Source organism: Lissotriton vulgaris, chromosome 10 (assembly GCF_964263255.1).
Source record: "Lissotriton vulgaris chromosome 10, aLisVul1.2, whole genome shotgun sequence".
NCBI lineage: Eukaryota > Metazoa > Chordata > Amphibia > Caudata > Salamandridae > Lissotriton > Lissotriton vulgaris.
In genome coordinates, this window is record NC_141698.1 from 5,006,249 (window position 1) to 5,021,547 (window position 15,299).

General features: G+C 53.2%; 1 protein-coding gene across 1 annotated transcript in view; it reads left to right on the top strand.

The window, feature by feature from the left end:
• PRICKLE3 (prickle planar cell polarity protein 3) overlaps window positions 1-15,299 on the top strand; it is a 129,647-nt gene that overhangs the window by 83,195 nt on the left and 31,153 nt on the right. The window contains exons 5-7 of the mRNA XM_086940158.1: window positions 320-457; window positions 2,670-2,873; window positions 9,726-9,912. Of these exons, the coding sequence (XP_086796284.1) occupies window positions 320-457; window positions 2,670-2,873; window positions 9,726-9,912 (529 nt within the window). The remainder of the gene's footprint in view (window positions 1-319; window positions 458-2,669; window positions 2,874-9,725; window positions 9,913-15,299) is intronic.

The following is a 15,299-nucleotide window of genomic DNA, read 5'->3' on the forward strand; positions in this document are numbered from 1 at the left end:
ACCCTGTCCTTCCTTTCCTTCTCACCCTGTCCTTCCTTCCCCGCTCACCCTGTCCTTCCTTCCCCGCTCACCCTGTCCTTCCTTCCCCGCTCACCCTGTCCTTCCTTCCCCGCTCACCCTGTCCTTCCTTCCCCCTCACCCTGTCCTTCCTTCCCCCTCACCCTGTCCTTCCTTCCCCCTCACCCTGTCCTTCCTTCCCTGCTCACCCTGTCCTTCCTTCCCCGCTCACCCTGTCCTTCCTTCCCCGCTCACCCTGTCCTTCCTTCCTGCTCACCCTTTCTTTCATTCCTCGATCAACCTGTCTTTCCTTCCCCTCTAGGCCCAGTACTGTAACTCCCTGGAGGAGGACGAGCGGAGGGAGCTTCGGGTCTTCAGTCAGCAGCGGAAGCGAGAGAACTTGGGGCGGGGGACGGTGCGTCTCTTTCCGGTCACCATCACCGGGGCCATCTGTGAGCAGGTGAGGCAGCATGGGGACGTGGGCCAGTGGGGCTGGGGCAGCGTCTCGGGGCTGTTCGTACACATCTGTGGGGAGGTGAGGCAGCAGGGCTGGGGCACCGTCCCGGGACTGTGTGTGTTCACATGAGCCAACGAGGGTAGAGGTCACAGTCAGTCCCCATCTGGAGGGGCAGGTAGGCACTGGGCAGTGCCCTTTTCTAGGCTGTCCAACAGCAGGCAGGCTGAGTCTTGGCGTTGAAACCTCCCTGGGGTACGGCGATGGGTTAATCCTTTTTCCAGACTGTGGGTCTCAAGACAAGGATGTGGCAACTTGAGGCACTCTGAGCAGTAGTGACTTGTCCTGCTTGGGCGCTGCACGTTTTAAGTTCCTTCTTTGGCAATTTCGGACGACTCTGGCAGGGATTGGCTGGTGCAGTAGTGTCACCTAGAGCACCCCGACAGGTGCAGCAGGACTAAGTCTGGGCAGTGAACTCCGCTCTGCTCGTGGAGTTTGGTGGGTTTTCTGCGTTACACAGAGCTCACACAGTTCCCAAAAACTTCTCTTCGTGTAGCAGAGTTTTTTTCCTTGCTTGCGTTTTCATCAACGTCAAGTTGGCGAGTGAGGAAAATCCAACTCCTGGAGAGATTTTTCCTCATTCGCGATCATCAACATCAAGTTGACCAGCGCGAGCATGGAAAATCAACGTGGCCGGTCAGATTCCTCATTGAAAGTGATCTCGTATGCTCGCGTTGAGAAATGGTCAGTTCGCATTGAAAAAGCCGCCACTCAAGTAAAAATCTACTCTAACGGCAGAAAGGAAGCAGCATCCGCTTGCGCTGTGCATGGTGCTGTTCGCAATGATTGCACAGGTGGGACAAGCACTTGGCACTGAAAATCACAGTGAACAGCATTTATCTAATGCACTCCCCTGCTGGCGGAACTCCGCGTAGCGCAGCAGAGTTTTTGTTACACTTCGTGGAGTTCCGCTTAACAGAACTCTGCGAACTCTGCCCAGGCTTGAGCAGGACAACGTCAATCCTTTCTCCATCAGGCCGGCCAGTCGGGCACACTTGGACATGTTCCACAGTCATGACCGCGGGTACCATGGCAGGCTTCGGGGGCCACGGTTCTTTCTTGGAGGTCAGTAACTGACTCCATGCCGCGAGTGCATCAGTCACACTCTTTGGTAAGTTTCTCATGGATGGACCTCAGCAACAGGGTCACCAACATCTGTCCGCACCATCCGTCGGCTCCTTCTGCAGGGTGGGTCTCTTGTCCTCCTCTCTGTGATCCAGGACTCTCCAGGCATTAAAAGGCCAGAAGACAGTTCTTCCTCCTTATCAGACTCCAGGTGATGTCCCCGATGTCTGAGAAGCTTGCAGATGCCCTTCTGGTTGCACAGTGGTCCCTGGGTTCTCTGCAGAGCCCAATCCTTGGTCAAAGAGAACTTGCAACTGGAACAAGAAATGGGTCAGCAGCCAGCTCCCGTTCTTATCCAGGTACAGCAGGTGTCCTCCGCATGACCGGGCGGTGAACTCCACGTCATTCGCGGGGCTGGCAGAGTGCTGTGCACTTGCGGTGCTCGCAGAATTTTTTCCTCGATCGCGCTCTTCAATGGTAAGTTGTCGAGCGTGACCGAGGAAAATCCAACACCAGACCGCTTCCCAGCGAGTTCTCTCAACGCTGGCAGTCGCGGATGGTCGCTACTGTTCATGTTGAAAAACCTTCCGTTCGCATTGAAGAAGCTGTCACTCGAGTAGAACTTCTACTCAAGAGGTGGAAAGATGCAGCGCCCTCTTGTGCTGCTCATGATTCCGTACGTGCTGATTTGACAGTGTGGGACAAATACCCAGGGCTAAAAAACAGTGCGAACGGCACGAGGTAACACGCTCTGCCGCTTGTGCAACTCCGCATCTTTGGCTCATGATGTGGCAGAGCTCACTCGGTGTGGGGGATGGGCTGGGGTGCAGTAGAGTGCGGTGCCCGGGATATGGCAGTATCTCCGTGTGTGACTTGGTGGGATCAGCATGCGATGGGGGCGCAGCAGGTACCCTGGTGGCCTCTGGCTCTGGAGAAACAGCCCTGTGTCTGTCCACAAGGCCTCCGTGATGGGCATTCTGAGCCCAGAGGTTGGGGCGCTGAGCTGGCACTGGAGGCCGGTGGGTAATGCAGGGGTGAGTAACTCTCAGGTGTTGGCTTCAGTGCCCCTGGTGACTGACTCTTCTCTTCTCAGTGTGGGAAACAGATCAGAGGAGGCGACATTGCGGTTTTTGCCAGTCGGGCCGGGCATGGCGTATGTTGGCACCCGCAGTGTTTCACCTGTGCCCGCTGCACCGAGCTGCTCACAGACCTCATCTACTTCTACCAAGGAGGGAAGATCTACTGCGGGCGACACCACGCGGAGCTGCTGAAACCACGGTGCCAGGCCTGCGATGAGGTGAGTGTGCACTACTGCCGAGTGTGAAGTGAGTGTGCACTAATGCCAGGGGAGAGGTGAGTGTGACTGTGCACTACTGTGTGTGACACCATGCGTAGCTACTGCAACCACGGTGCCAGGCCTGCGATGAGGTGAGTGTGCACTACTACAGGGGGTTAGGTGAGTGTGCACTACTGCAGCGGATGAGTGTGAAGGTGCACTACTGTGAGCGACACCATGCGTAGCTGCTGAAACCACGGTGCCAGGCCTGCGATGAGGTGAGGGTGCACTACTGCTGGGGGTGAGGTGAGTGTGCACTACTGCAGTGGATTAGTGTGAGCGTGCACTGCTGCAGGGAATAAGTGTGCACTACTACAAGTTGCGACACCACATAGAGATGCTGAAACCACAGTGCCAGGCCTGCAATGAGGTGAGTGTGCACTAATGCCAGGGGAGAGGTGAGTGTGCACTAATGCTGGGGGTGAGGTGAGTGTCCAATAATGCCAGGGGTGAGGTGAGTGTGCACTAATGCCAGGGGTGAGGTGAGTGTGCACTAATGCCAGGGGTGAGGTGAGTGTGCACTAATGCCAGGGGTGAGGTGAGTGTGCACTAATGCAAGGGGTGAGGTGAGTGTGCACTAATGCTGGGGATGAGGTGAGTGTGAATGTACACTACTGCAGCAGATGAGTTTGAGCATGCACTACTGTGGGTGACACCACGCGGAGCTGCTGAAACCACGGTGCCCGGCCTGCAATGTAGTGAGTGTGCATTACTACAAGGGGGGTGAGTGTGCACTACTGCTGGTGGTGAGGTGAGTGTACACTACTGCAGCAGATGACTGTGAACTACTGTGGGTGACACTGCATGGAGCTGCTGAAACCACGGTGCCAGGCCTGTGATGAGGTGAGTGTGCACTACTACAGGGGGTGGGGTGAGTGTGCACTACTGGAGGGGGCAATGCCACATGGAACTGCTGAAACCACAGTGCCAGGCCTGTGATGAGGTGAGTGTGCACTACTACAGGGGGTGGGGTGAGTGTGCACTACTGCAGGGGGCAATGCCACATGGAGCTGCTGAAACCGCTGTGCCAGGCCTGCGATGAGGTGAGTGTGCACTACTACGGGGGCCAGGTGAGTGTGCACAACTGCCGGTGGTAAGGTTAGTGTGCACTACTGCAGCAGATGAATGTGAGCGTGCACTACTGTGGGTCACACTGCGTGGAGCTGCTGAAACCACGGTGCCAGGTCTGCGAAGAGGTGAGTGCGCACTATGCGGGGGCGAGGTGAGTGTGCACTACTGCCGGGGGCAAGGTGAGTGAGTGTACACTACTGCCGGGGGTGAGATGAGTGTGCACTGCTTCTGGGGGTGAGGTGCTTCTGCACTGCTTCTGGGGGTGAGGTGAGTTTGCGCTACTGCCAGGGGTGAGGTGAGTGAGTGTGCACTACTGCAGCAGATGAGTGTGAGCGTGCTCTACTGTGGGTGACACTGCGTGGAGCTGCTGAAACCACGGAAAAGGCCTGCGATGAGGTGAGTGTGCACTACTGCAGGGGGTGGGGTGAGTGTGCACTACTGCAGGGGCGACACCACATAGAGCTGCTGAAACCACGGTGCCAAGCCTGCAATGAGGTGAGTGTGCACTATTGCCGGGAGCGAGGTGAGTGAGTGTGTGCACTACAGCAGGGGCAAGGTGCGTGTGCACTACTGCAGGGGATAAGTGCACTACTAGAAGGGGCGACACCACATAGAGCTGCTGAAACCATGGTGTCGGGCCTGAAATGAGGTGAGTGTGCACTACTGCCAGGGGCGAGGTGAGTGAGTGTACACTACTGCTGAGGGTGAGGTGAGTGTGCACTACTGCTGAGGGTGAGGTGAGTGTGCACTACTGCCAGGGGCGAGGTGAGTGTACACTACTGCTGAGGGTGAGATGAGTGTGCACTACTGCCAGTGGTGAGGTGAGTGTGCACTACTGCTGGGTGCAAGGTGAATCGCCATCGTCCATAAGAAATCCATCCACATCTCAACTAGCTCTGACATCAATCTCCCCAACTCTGAACACCTTCACTTCCAGATCCACATCGACCCCAAGACCACACTCAGAGGCACCCTCCTTTACAGGCCACCAGGACCCCGTGCACAATTTAGTGAGGACATCACGGACTTCGTCACCCCACACGCCCTCCCCTCCAAAGATTACATCCTTCTGGAAGACCTCAACTTTCACCTTGAAAAGAACAACGACCGCAACTCCACCACCCTTCTGGACAACCTCGCCAACCTCGGACTTAAACAACTGGTCACTTCCCCCACCCACATCGCAGGTCACACTCTCGACCCTATCTTCACCTCCAGCAATCATGTCTCCTTCAGCCACACTACGGCTCTCCTCTGGACCGACCACAGCTGCGTTCACTTTACCTACAACAAGCCCAAACCCAACAACCACCCCCAACCAACTCTGCGAAGAAACTGGAACAAAATCACCATCGACCAGATCTCCTCATCGCTTCTTCTAAACCCCCCAGCCCACTCCTCAAACCCCGACCAAGCCGCCACCAACCTCACCCTTTGGCTTTCCAACAGCGCCGACATCCTAGCACCACTGAAAAAACGACAAAGCAAACTTGGCTGCAAGAAGGCATCATGGTTCAACGATGATCTTAAGAAATCCAAGAAACTCTGCCGCTCCCTTGAGAAGGCCTGGAAAAAAGACCCAACCACCAGCACCAAGGACGCCTTCAAAAACGCCACCCGCATACACCACCAACTGATCCGAAAAGCCAAGAAAACCGCCTTCAAAGAACGACTGGATAACAACGCCCACAACAGCAAGGAACTTTTCAACATTGTCAAGGAATTTACCAATCCCTCGGCCAACTCTAACGACATCACCCCCTCTCAAGCACTCTGCGACTCCCTAGCCTCATTCTTCCACAACAAAATTGCAGACATCCACAACAGCTTCGACAACCAACCCGAAGACCAACCCACCCAACCATCTACTGAACCTCCACCCCCCTCGAACATCCTTAATGACTGGAACCCAATCTCCACTGAGGACACCATCCGCCTGATGAACTCCATCCACTCAGGATCCCCCACAGACCCATGCCCTCACCACATCTTCAACAAAGCAGACTCCATCATAGCACCACACCTCCGAGACGTCATCAACTGCTCCTTCAAATCCGCCACCTTCCCGGAAAGCTGGAAACACGCGGAACTCAGCGCCCTTCTGAAGAAACCCACAGCAGACCCCACCGAACTCAAAAATTACCGCCCCATCTCGCTCCTTCCATTCCCGGCCAAAGTCATCGAGAAAGCTGTCAACAACCAGCTGGCCGCCTTCCTCGAAGCCAACAAATCCCTCGACTCCTCACAGTCCGGCTTCCGAGCAAAACACAGCACTGAGACCGCCCTCATCGCAGCAACAGACGACATTCGAACTCTACTGGACAATGGAGACACAGTCGCCCTCATCCTCCTCGACCTCTCAGCAGCATTCAACACAGTCTGCCATAGCACCCTTCTACAGCGCCTCAGTAACATCGGAATCCAAGGAAAAGCTCTGGAATGGATCACCTCGTTCCTCACCGGAAGAACCCAGAGAGTCCGCCTTCCACCATTCAAGTCAGTGGCCACTGAAGTCATCTGCGGCGTACCACAAGGATCCTCACTCAGCCCCACCCTTTTCAACGTATACATGAGCCCCCTCGCGGCCATCGCCCGCCAACACAACCTCAACATCATCTCCTACGCGGATGACACTCAACTGATCCGATCACTCACCAATGACCCTAGCACCGCCGAAACGAACCTACACGAAGGAATGAAAGAAGTAGCCGAATGGATGAAACACAGCCGTCTGAAACTGAATTCAGATAAAACAGAAGTCCTCATCTTAGGTACCTCCCCCTCCGCATGGGACGACTCTTGGTGGCCAGAAGCCCTTGGAAAAGCACCCATCCCGACAAAGCATGCACGGAACCTGGGCGTCATCCTGGATTCCTTACTTTCAATGAACAGACAAGTCAACGCCGTCTCCTCATCCTGCTTCAACATTCTTCGCATGCTCAAAAAAACATTTCGTTGGATCCCCACCGAAACTAGGAAAACGGTCACCCACGCTCTGGTCACGAGCCGACTGGACTATGGAAACACCCTCTACGCCGGGACTACCGCTAAACTCCAGAAAAAACTCCAACGAATCCAAAACGCCTCAGCCAGGCTCATATTAGACATCCCGCGTAAAGAACATATCTCTGGTCACCTGAAAAACCTCCACTGGCTTCCCGTCAATAAGAGAATCACTTTCCGGCTCCTTACCCACGCACACAAAGCACTCTACGAAATCGGACCAGAATGCCTCAACACACGACTGTCCTTCTACGCCCCCTCCCGCCAGCTTCGATCTTCCAACCAAGCCCTTGCCAATGTACCTCGCATCAACAAGACCACCATGGGAGGTAGATCCTTCTCCTACCTGGCAGCTAAAACCTGGAACTCACTTCCCACCTACCTTCGCCTTACCCAGAACCACCTAGCATTCAGAAAGCAACTTAAAACGTGGATATTTGACAAGTGATTCCCTACCCCTCCTTAAGCCCCTTGAGACCCTCTGGGTATGTAGTGCGCTATATAAATTCTCTGACTTGACTTGACTTGACTTCTGGGAGTGAGCTGAGTGTGCACTACTGATGGGGGCAAGGTGAGTGTGCACTACTGTAGGGAATGAGGTGAGTGTACACTACTGCCGGGGCAAGGTGAGTGTGCACTACTGTAGGGAATGAGGTGAGTGTGCACCACTGCCGGGGGTGAGGTGAGTGAATGTAAATGTTATTTATAAAGCGCACAAATACCAAAAAGGGGTCTCGGCGCTAAGGACAGCAAGCAACCCTACAGAGCACTCCTCACTGGAACAACCAAGTTTTCAAGCTTTTTCTAAAGCTCAGAAGGGAGCTAGCCTTCCTGATCTCGGAAGGCAGCGAGTTCCACAGCTTTGAAGAGGCATACTGAAAACTCCGCCCACCCCAGTGCATGGTCCGAGTTTTAGGCACCACCAGTAGATTTGCACCTGTGGAACTGAGCTGTCTGGCTGGCTGATACCACACGAAAAGTTCATGAAGAAAGAGCGGACCCTTCTGTGTCAGGGCTTTGTAGACAACACAGAGCGCCTTGAATTTAATTTGTTGCACCACTGGAAGCCTATGCAACTTCCGAATTTCCTCTGAGACGGGCTTATGCCGAGTTCTGCACTACAACACTGCTTCTGGGCATTCAGATAGAGCCCATTGCAGTAGTCCAGCTTGGCCTGTGTGAGGGAGGTAATCACCACTTTCTTGTCTCCACTGGAATGTAAGGTAGTACCTTCCTGATTACTTTATCAGAAAGTGGGAAGCAGACACGATGGCCTTAGTTTGTTGGATAAGCGTCAGTCTGTTATCAATCAACACGCCTACTTTTTTAGTCTTTACCGTTGGAATGGGCGGAACGCCCATTTCTGCTGGCCACCAAAGATTACTCCAAGAAGGTTGGAAATTGCAGAAAATCAACACCTCCGTCTTATCGGAATTCAATTTGAGGCAACGGCTGCTCATCCAGGTGTTAATTGCGGCCATGCAGTTATGAAACTGGGAAGCAGGTGAAATCTGTTTTTTGTGAGCTGCAACCACAATCTGCGAGTCATCCTCGTGAGATGTTAACGAAAAGCCAATATCCCTGACCAGCAGAGCAAGTTCAGACATGAAGACGTTGAATAACAGTGGACTCAGCGAGCTTTCCTGCGGAACAACGCAAGGCAACACATAAGGCTCTGAATTGAAACCATCAAGAGACACTGTTGATCTCCTCTCCTGCAAAAAGGAGGCTAGCAGGGCCAATGCCATCCACACCCAAGGTTTTTAATCGGTGAATCAGGAGAGTGTGATCAACAGTGTCAAATGCGGCGAGAGGTCGAGTGTGCACTACTGCTGGGGGTGAGGTGAGTGTGCATTTTTACAAGGGGGCAGGATAAGTGTGTACTACTGCAGGGGATGAGGCGAGTGTGAGTGTGCACTACTGCCGGGGGCGAGGTGAGTGTGCATTATTACAGGGGGGTGGGATAAGTGTGCACTACTGCAGGGGATGAGGTGAGTGTGAGTGTGCACTACTGCCGGGGGTGAGGTGAGTGTGCATTATTACAGGGGGGCGGGATAAGTGTGCACTACTGCAGGGGATAAGGTGAGTGTGAGTGTGCACTACTGCCGGGGGCGAGGTGAGTGTGCATTATTACAGGGGGGTGGGATAAGTGTGCACTACTGCAGGGGATGAGGTGAGTGCCAGTGTGCACTACTGCAGGGGATGAGGCGAGTGCCAGTGTGCACTACTGCAGGGTGAATGTGCACTACCTCAGGGGGTGAAGTGAGTATGCCCTACTCTAGGGAGCACAGTGAATGTGCACTACTGCAGGGGGCGAGGCGAGTATGCACTACTGCTGGGGGCGAGGTGAGTGTGCACTACTGCCGGGGGCGAGGTGAGTGTGCACTACTGCAGGGGGCGAGGCGAGTATGCACTACTGCAGGGGGCGCAGTGAGTCTGCACTACTGCTGGGGGTGAGGTGAGTGTAAGTGGGCACTACTGCAGGGAGTGGGGTGAGTGTGAGCGTGCACCACTTCAGGGCTGGTGAGTTGCATGCCAGGCTCGCGCTTGCCTGTGATTGACTTGCCCTGTGAGATTGAGGTCGGTGAGAGGGCTGGAGGGGTTTAACCTGGATCAGTGGAGAGGTGGGAGGCACTCTATGGTGGCGCTTCCTGCGGTCTCTAGTATGTGCTCTCCTGGAGTGAGTGAAAGAGTGAGTGTTAGTGCAGTTTTTAACTCTTCTCCTCCTCTTCCTCACAGATCATCTTCGCAGACGAGTGCACAGAGGCGGAGGGTCGCCATTGGCACATGAATCACTTCTGCTGCTTTGACTGCGAGCAGCGCCTCGGCGGGCAGCGCTACATCATGAAGGAGAACCGGCCTTACTGCTGCCAGTGCTACGAGGCGCTATATGCAGAGTACTGCGACTCCTGCGGCGAGCACATAGGTGAGGCGGAAGGGGCAACAGGCCTGTTAGGCTGAGGGAGCACCATTCCTCCCCACGGATAGCCTGAGGGACCTCCACATGGATAGACTGAGGGACCTCCCCATGGATAGACTGAGGGACCCCCCGTGGATAGCCTAAGGGACGACCTCCCCCGCAGATAGACTGAAAGACGACCTCCCCTGCAGATAGACTGAAAGACGACCTCCCCCGCAGATAGACTGAGGGATGACCTCCCCCGCGGACAGACTGAGGGACGACCTCCCACGCGGATAGACTGAGGGGCGACCTTCCCCGCGGATAGACTGAGGTGCGACCTTCCCCGCGTATAGACTGAGGGACGGCCTCCCCCGCGGATAGACTGAGGGATGGCCTCCCCCGCGGATAAACTGTGAGACGACCTCCCCTGCGGATAAACTGAGGGACGACTACCCCCGCGGATAAACTGAGGGACGACCTCCCCCACGGATAAATTGAGGGAGCTACCCTGCGGATAGCCTGAGGGACCTCCCCCATGGATAGACTACCCCGCCTAGGATAGACTGAGTGACCCTACCCCCCTCACACTCCTCTCCATGACTCCTGCGGTCACTTGGGCCTCTGACCGAGCACAAGACTCCTCTACGAAGGTGATGGCATGACTCCTTGAAATAATACATCTGTGAAGCAGGGTATACACAGTAACCATGGAGTGGCCTTACAAGGTGGGAGGCAGAAGTGCGGGACATGGAATAAAACCACCATCAAAAGGAGGGAAATTATGCCCAGTCTCCCCCTACACACAAAACAGTCACTAACAAAACATGGCTGGGATGAAGGATGCTGCGAGTGACTGACAGGATGCAGGCCTCAAAACATGATGGGAATGAAGGATGCTGAGAGTGACTGACAAGATACAGGCCACAAAACATGATGGGAATGAAGGATGCTGTGAGTGACTGACCGGATGCAGGCCTCAAAACATGATGGGAATGAAGGATGCTGTGAGTGACTGACAGGATGCTGTGAGTGACTGACAGGATGCAGGCCTCAAAACATGATGGGAATGAAGGATGCTGCGAGTGACTGACAGGATTCAGGCCTCAAAATGTTGCAAGAATGAAGGATGCTGTGAGTGACTGACACGATGCAGGCGTCAAAACATGGCAAGGATGCTGTGAGTGACTGACAGGATGCCGGCCTCAAAACATGGCTGGGATGAAGGATGCTGTGAGTGACTGACAGGATGCAGGCCTCAAAATGTTGCAGGAATGAAGGATGCTGTGAGTGACTGACAAGATGCAGGCCACAAAACATGATAGGAATGAAGGATGCTGTGAGTGACTGACAGGATGCAGGCCTCAAAACATGGCAAGGATGAAGGATGCTGTGAGTGACTGACAGGATGCAGGCCTCAAAATGTTGCAAGAATGAAGGATGCTGTGAGTGACTGACAGGATGCAGGCCTCAAAATGTTGCTAAAATGAAGGATGCTGTGAGTGACTGACAGAATGCAGGCCTCAAAACATGGCAAGGATGAAGGATGCTGTGAGTGACTGACAGGATGCAGGCCTCAAAATGTTGCAAGAATGAAGGATGCTATGAGTGACTGCCAAGATGCAGGCCTCAAAACATGATGGGAATGAAGGATGCTGTGAGTGACTGACAGGATGCTGTGAGTGACTGACAGGATGCAGGCCTCAAAACATGATGGGAATGAAGGATGCTGTGAGTGACTGACAGGATGCAGGCCTCAAAACATGATGGGAATGAAGGATGCTGCGAGTGACTGACAGGATTCAGGCCTCAAAATGTTGCAAGAATGAAGGATGCTGTGAGTGACTGACACGATGCAGGCGTCAAAACATGGCAAGGATGAAGGATGCTGTGAGTGACTGACAGGATGCCGGCCTCAAAACATGGCTGGGATGAAGGATGCTGTGAGTGACTGACAGGATGCAGGCCTCAAAATGTTGCAGGAATGAAGGATGCTGTGAGTGACTGACAAGATGCAGGCCACAAAACATGATAGGAATGAAGGATGATGTGAGTGACTGACAGGATGCAGGCCTCAAAACATGGCAAGGATGAAGGATGCTGTGAGTGACTGACAGGATGCAGGCCTCAAAATGTTGCAAGAATGAAGGATGCTGTGAGTGACTGACAGGATGCAGGCCTCAAAATGTTGCTAAAATGAAGGATGCTGTGAGTGACTGACAGAATGCAGGCCTCAAAACATGGCAAGGATGAAGGATGCTGTGAGTGACTGACAGGATGCAGGCCTCAAAATGTTGCAAGAATGAAGGATGCTATGAGTGACTGCCAAGATGCAGGCCACAAAACATGATCGGATTGAAGGATGCTGTGAGTGACTGACAGGATGCAGGCCTCAAAACATGGCAAGGATGAAGGATGCTGTGAGTGACTGACAGGATGCAGGCCTCAAAACATGATGGGAATGAAGGATGCTGTGAGTGACTGACAGGATGCAGGCCTCAAAACATGGCTGGGATGAAGGATGCTGTGAGTGACTGACAGGATGCAGGCCTCAAAGCATGGCTGGGATGAAGGATGCTGTGAGTGACTGACAGGATGCAGGCCACAAAACATGATGGGAATGAAGGATGCTGTGAGTGACTGGCAGGATGCAGGCATCAAAACATGGCTGGGATGAAGGATGCTGTGAGTGACTGACAAGATGCAGGCCTCAAAACATGATGGGAATGAAGGATGCTGTGAGTGACTGACAGGATGCAGGCCTCAAAACATGGCTGGGATGAAGGATGCTGTGAGTGACTGACAGGATGCAGGCCTCAAAACATGGCTGGGATGAAGGAAGCTGTGAGTGACTGACAGGATGCAGGCCACAAAACATGATGGGAATGAAGGATGCTGTGAGTGACTGGCAGGATGCAGGCATCAAAACATGGCTGGGATGAAGGATGCTGTGAGTGACTGATAGGATGCAGGCCGCAAAACATGATGGGAATGAAGGATGCTGTGAGTGACTGACAGGATGCAGGCCTCAAAATGTTGCAAGAGTGAAGGATGATGTGAGTGACTAACAGGATGCAGGCCTCAACACATGATGGGAATGAAGGATGCTGTGAGTGACTGACAGGATGCAGGCCTCAAAACATGATGGGAATGAAGGATGCTGTGAGTGACTGACAGGATGCAGGTCTCAAAACATGATGGGAATGAAGGATGCTGTGAGTGACTGTCAGGATGCAGGCCTCAAAACATGATGGGAATGAAGGATGCTGTGAGTGACAGGATGCAGGCCTCAAAATATGATGGGAATGAAGGGTGCTATGAGTGACTGACAGGATGCAGGCCTCAAAACATGGCAAGGATGAAGGATGCTGTGAGTGGCTGAACGGATGCAGGCCTCAAAACATGATGGGAATGAAGGATGCTGTGAGTGACTGACAGGATGCAGGCCTTATAACATGGCTGGGATGAAGGATGATGTGAGTGACTGACATGATGCAGGCCTCAGAACATGATGGGAATGAAGGATGCTGTAAGTGACTGACAGGATGCAGGCCTCAAAACATGGCTGGGACGAAGGATGCTGTGAGTGACTGACAGGATGCAGGCCTCAAAACATGATGGGATTTAAGGATGCTGTGAGTGACTGACAGGATGCAGGCCTCAAAACATGATGGGAATGAAGGATGCTGTGAGTGACTGACAGGATGCAGGCCTCAAAACATGATGGGAATTAAGGATGCTGTGAGTGACTGACAGGATGCAGGCCTCAAAACATGATGGGAATGAAGGATCCTGTGAGTGACTGACAGGATGCAGGCCTCAAAACATGATGGGAATGAAGGATGCCGTGAGTGACTGACAGGATGCAGGCCTCAAAACATGATGGGAATTAAGGATGCTGTGAGTGACTGTCAGGATGCAGGCCACAAAACATGATGTGAAGGAAGGATGCTGTGAGTGACTGTCAGGATGCAGGCCACAAAACATGATGTGAAGGAAGGATGCTGTGAGTGACTGTCAGGATGCAGGCCACAAAACCTGATGTGAAGGAAGGATGCTCTGGGTGATTGACGCAGGCCTTAAGTAAATATGAAAAGGATTAGGGATGCGCTGAGTGATTGACAAGTTACATGCCACAAACGAGGCTGGGATTAAGGATCTTCTGGGTGACTGACAGGATACAGGCCACAAACGAGGCTAGGATTAAGCATCTTCTGGGTGACTGACAGGAAACAGGCCACAAACTAGGCTGGGATTAAGGATGCTCTGGGTGACTGACCGAAAGCAGGCGTTAAATAAATATGGAAGGGATTCGGGATGCGCTGGGTGATTGACAGGACGCAGGCCTTAAGTAAATATGGAAGGTATTAGGGATGCTCTGGGTTATTGACAAATGACAAGCCTCAAACAAGGCTGGGATTAAGTATGCTTTCGGTGTTTGGCAGGACATGGGTCTTAAGTAAAACTGTCTAGAAAGCCCCCCAGCTAGGACAGTGGCACCCGGTCAGTCTCTGGCCAGCCACCATGGAGAGGTGATACTTCCCAGAAGGAGGGGGACACCAATGGGATTTTGTTTGCCCTCCCCGCCTTTCCACACACAAGAACGGGAATGGATGGACACAGGATCTTCTTTGTTTGATTGCCTTCTACTCCCGCTCAACGACACTAAGCCCAAGCGTTGTAGATGCTTTACTGGACTCGAGCTTCCCAACCATAACTGGAGGTGACCTTAATGCCAAGCACCAGTGCTGGACCTCTCAGACCGCAGCCATCAAAGGACACGCTCTTCTTGCCCACTCAAGAACGATGGACTTTGTAGTTGCTGACCCAACTCATGAACACGCTACCCTGGCATCGCCAGTTAGAAACCAGATGTGTTGGATAGTGTTCTCATGAAGAACCTCTCCCCGTCTATGTAGTTTGAGACTTTTTAAATGTATTTATTTACTGTTTTTTTTCAAGAAACAATAAATACAAAATACCTCCAACCGTTGAGGTAAGCAACCACAAGCAGAAATGAGCCGAGCCAAAGCACAGTACTGGTGCAAACATTTAAATAAAAAAGGACGCACATGACCGCAGCACAGGCCCACCACTGATCACCAATTATGACACATTGGATCCACAGTGCAGCGGGAGCTGCAAGGGCTGTGAGGCGTGTGACATCATGATCGATGTGACGCGATCTGATCGATCGGCTGGCTCAGTGGGGGGATGGCAGAATGAGCCATGTAGGTGGTGCTACTGCTTCTCACGGGGCTCGTGCAGGAATCAAGACAAATGATAAAGGGGGGACAAATGTCTACTGGGTGGGAACCCTCAGGCGGTCATTCCCAGTAGGTGGTTAGATGGGGAAGGCTGCGGAGCAGGTTAGGGGAGTAGGAGATGTTCAAGGGGGCCCGGGGTCTTTGTGT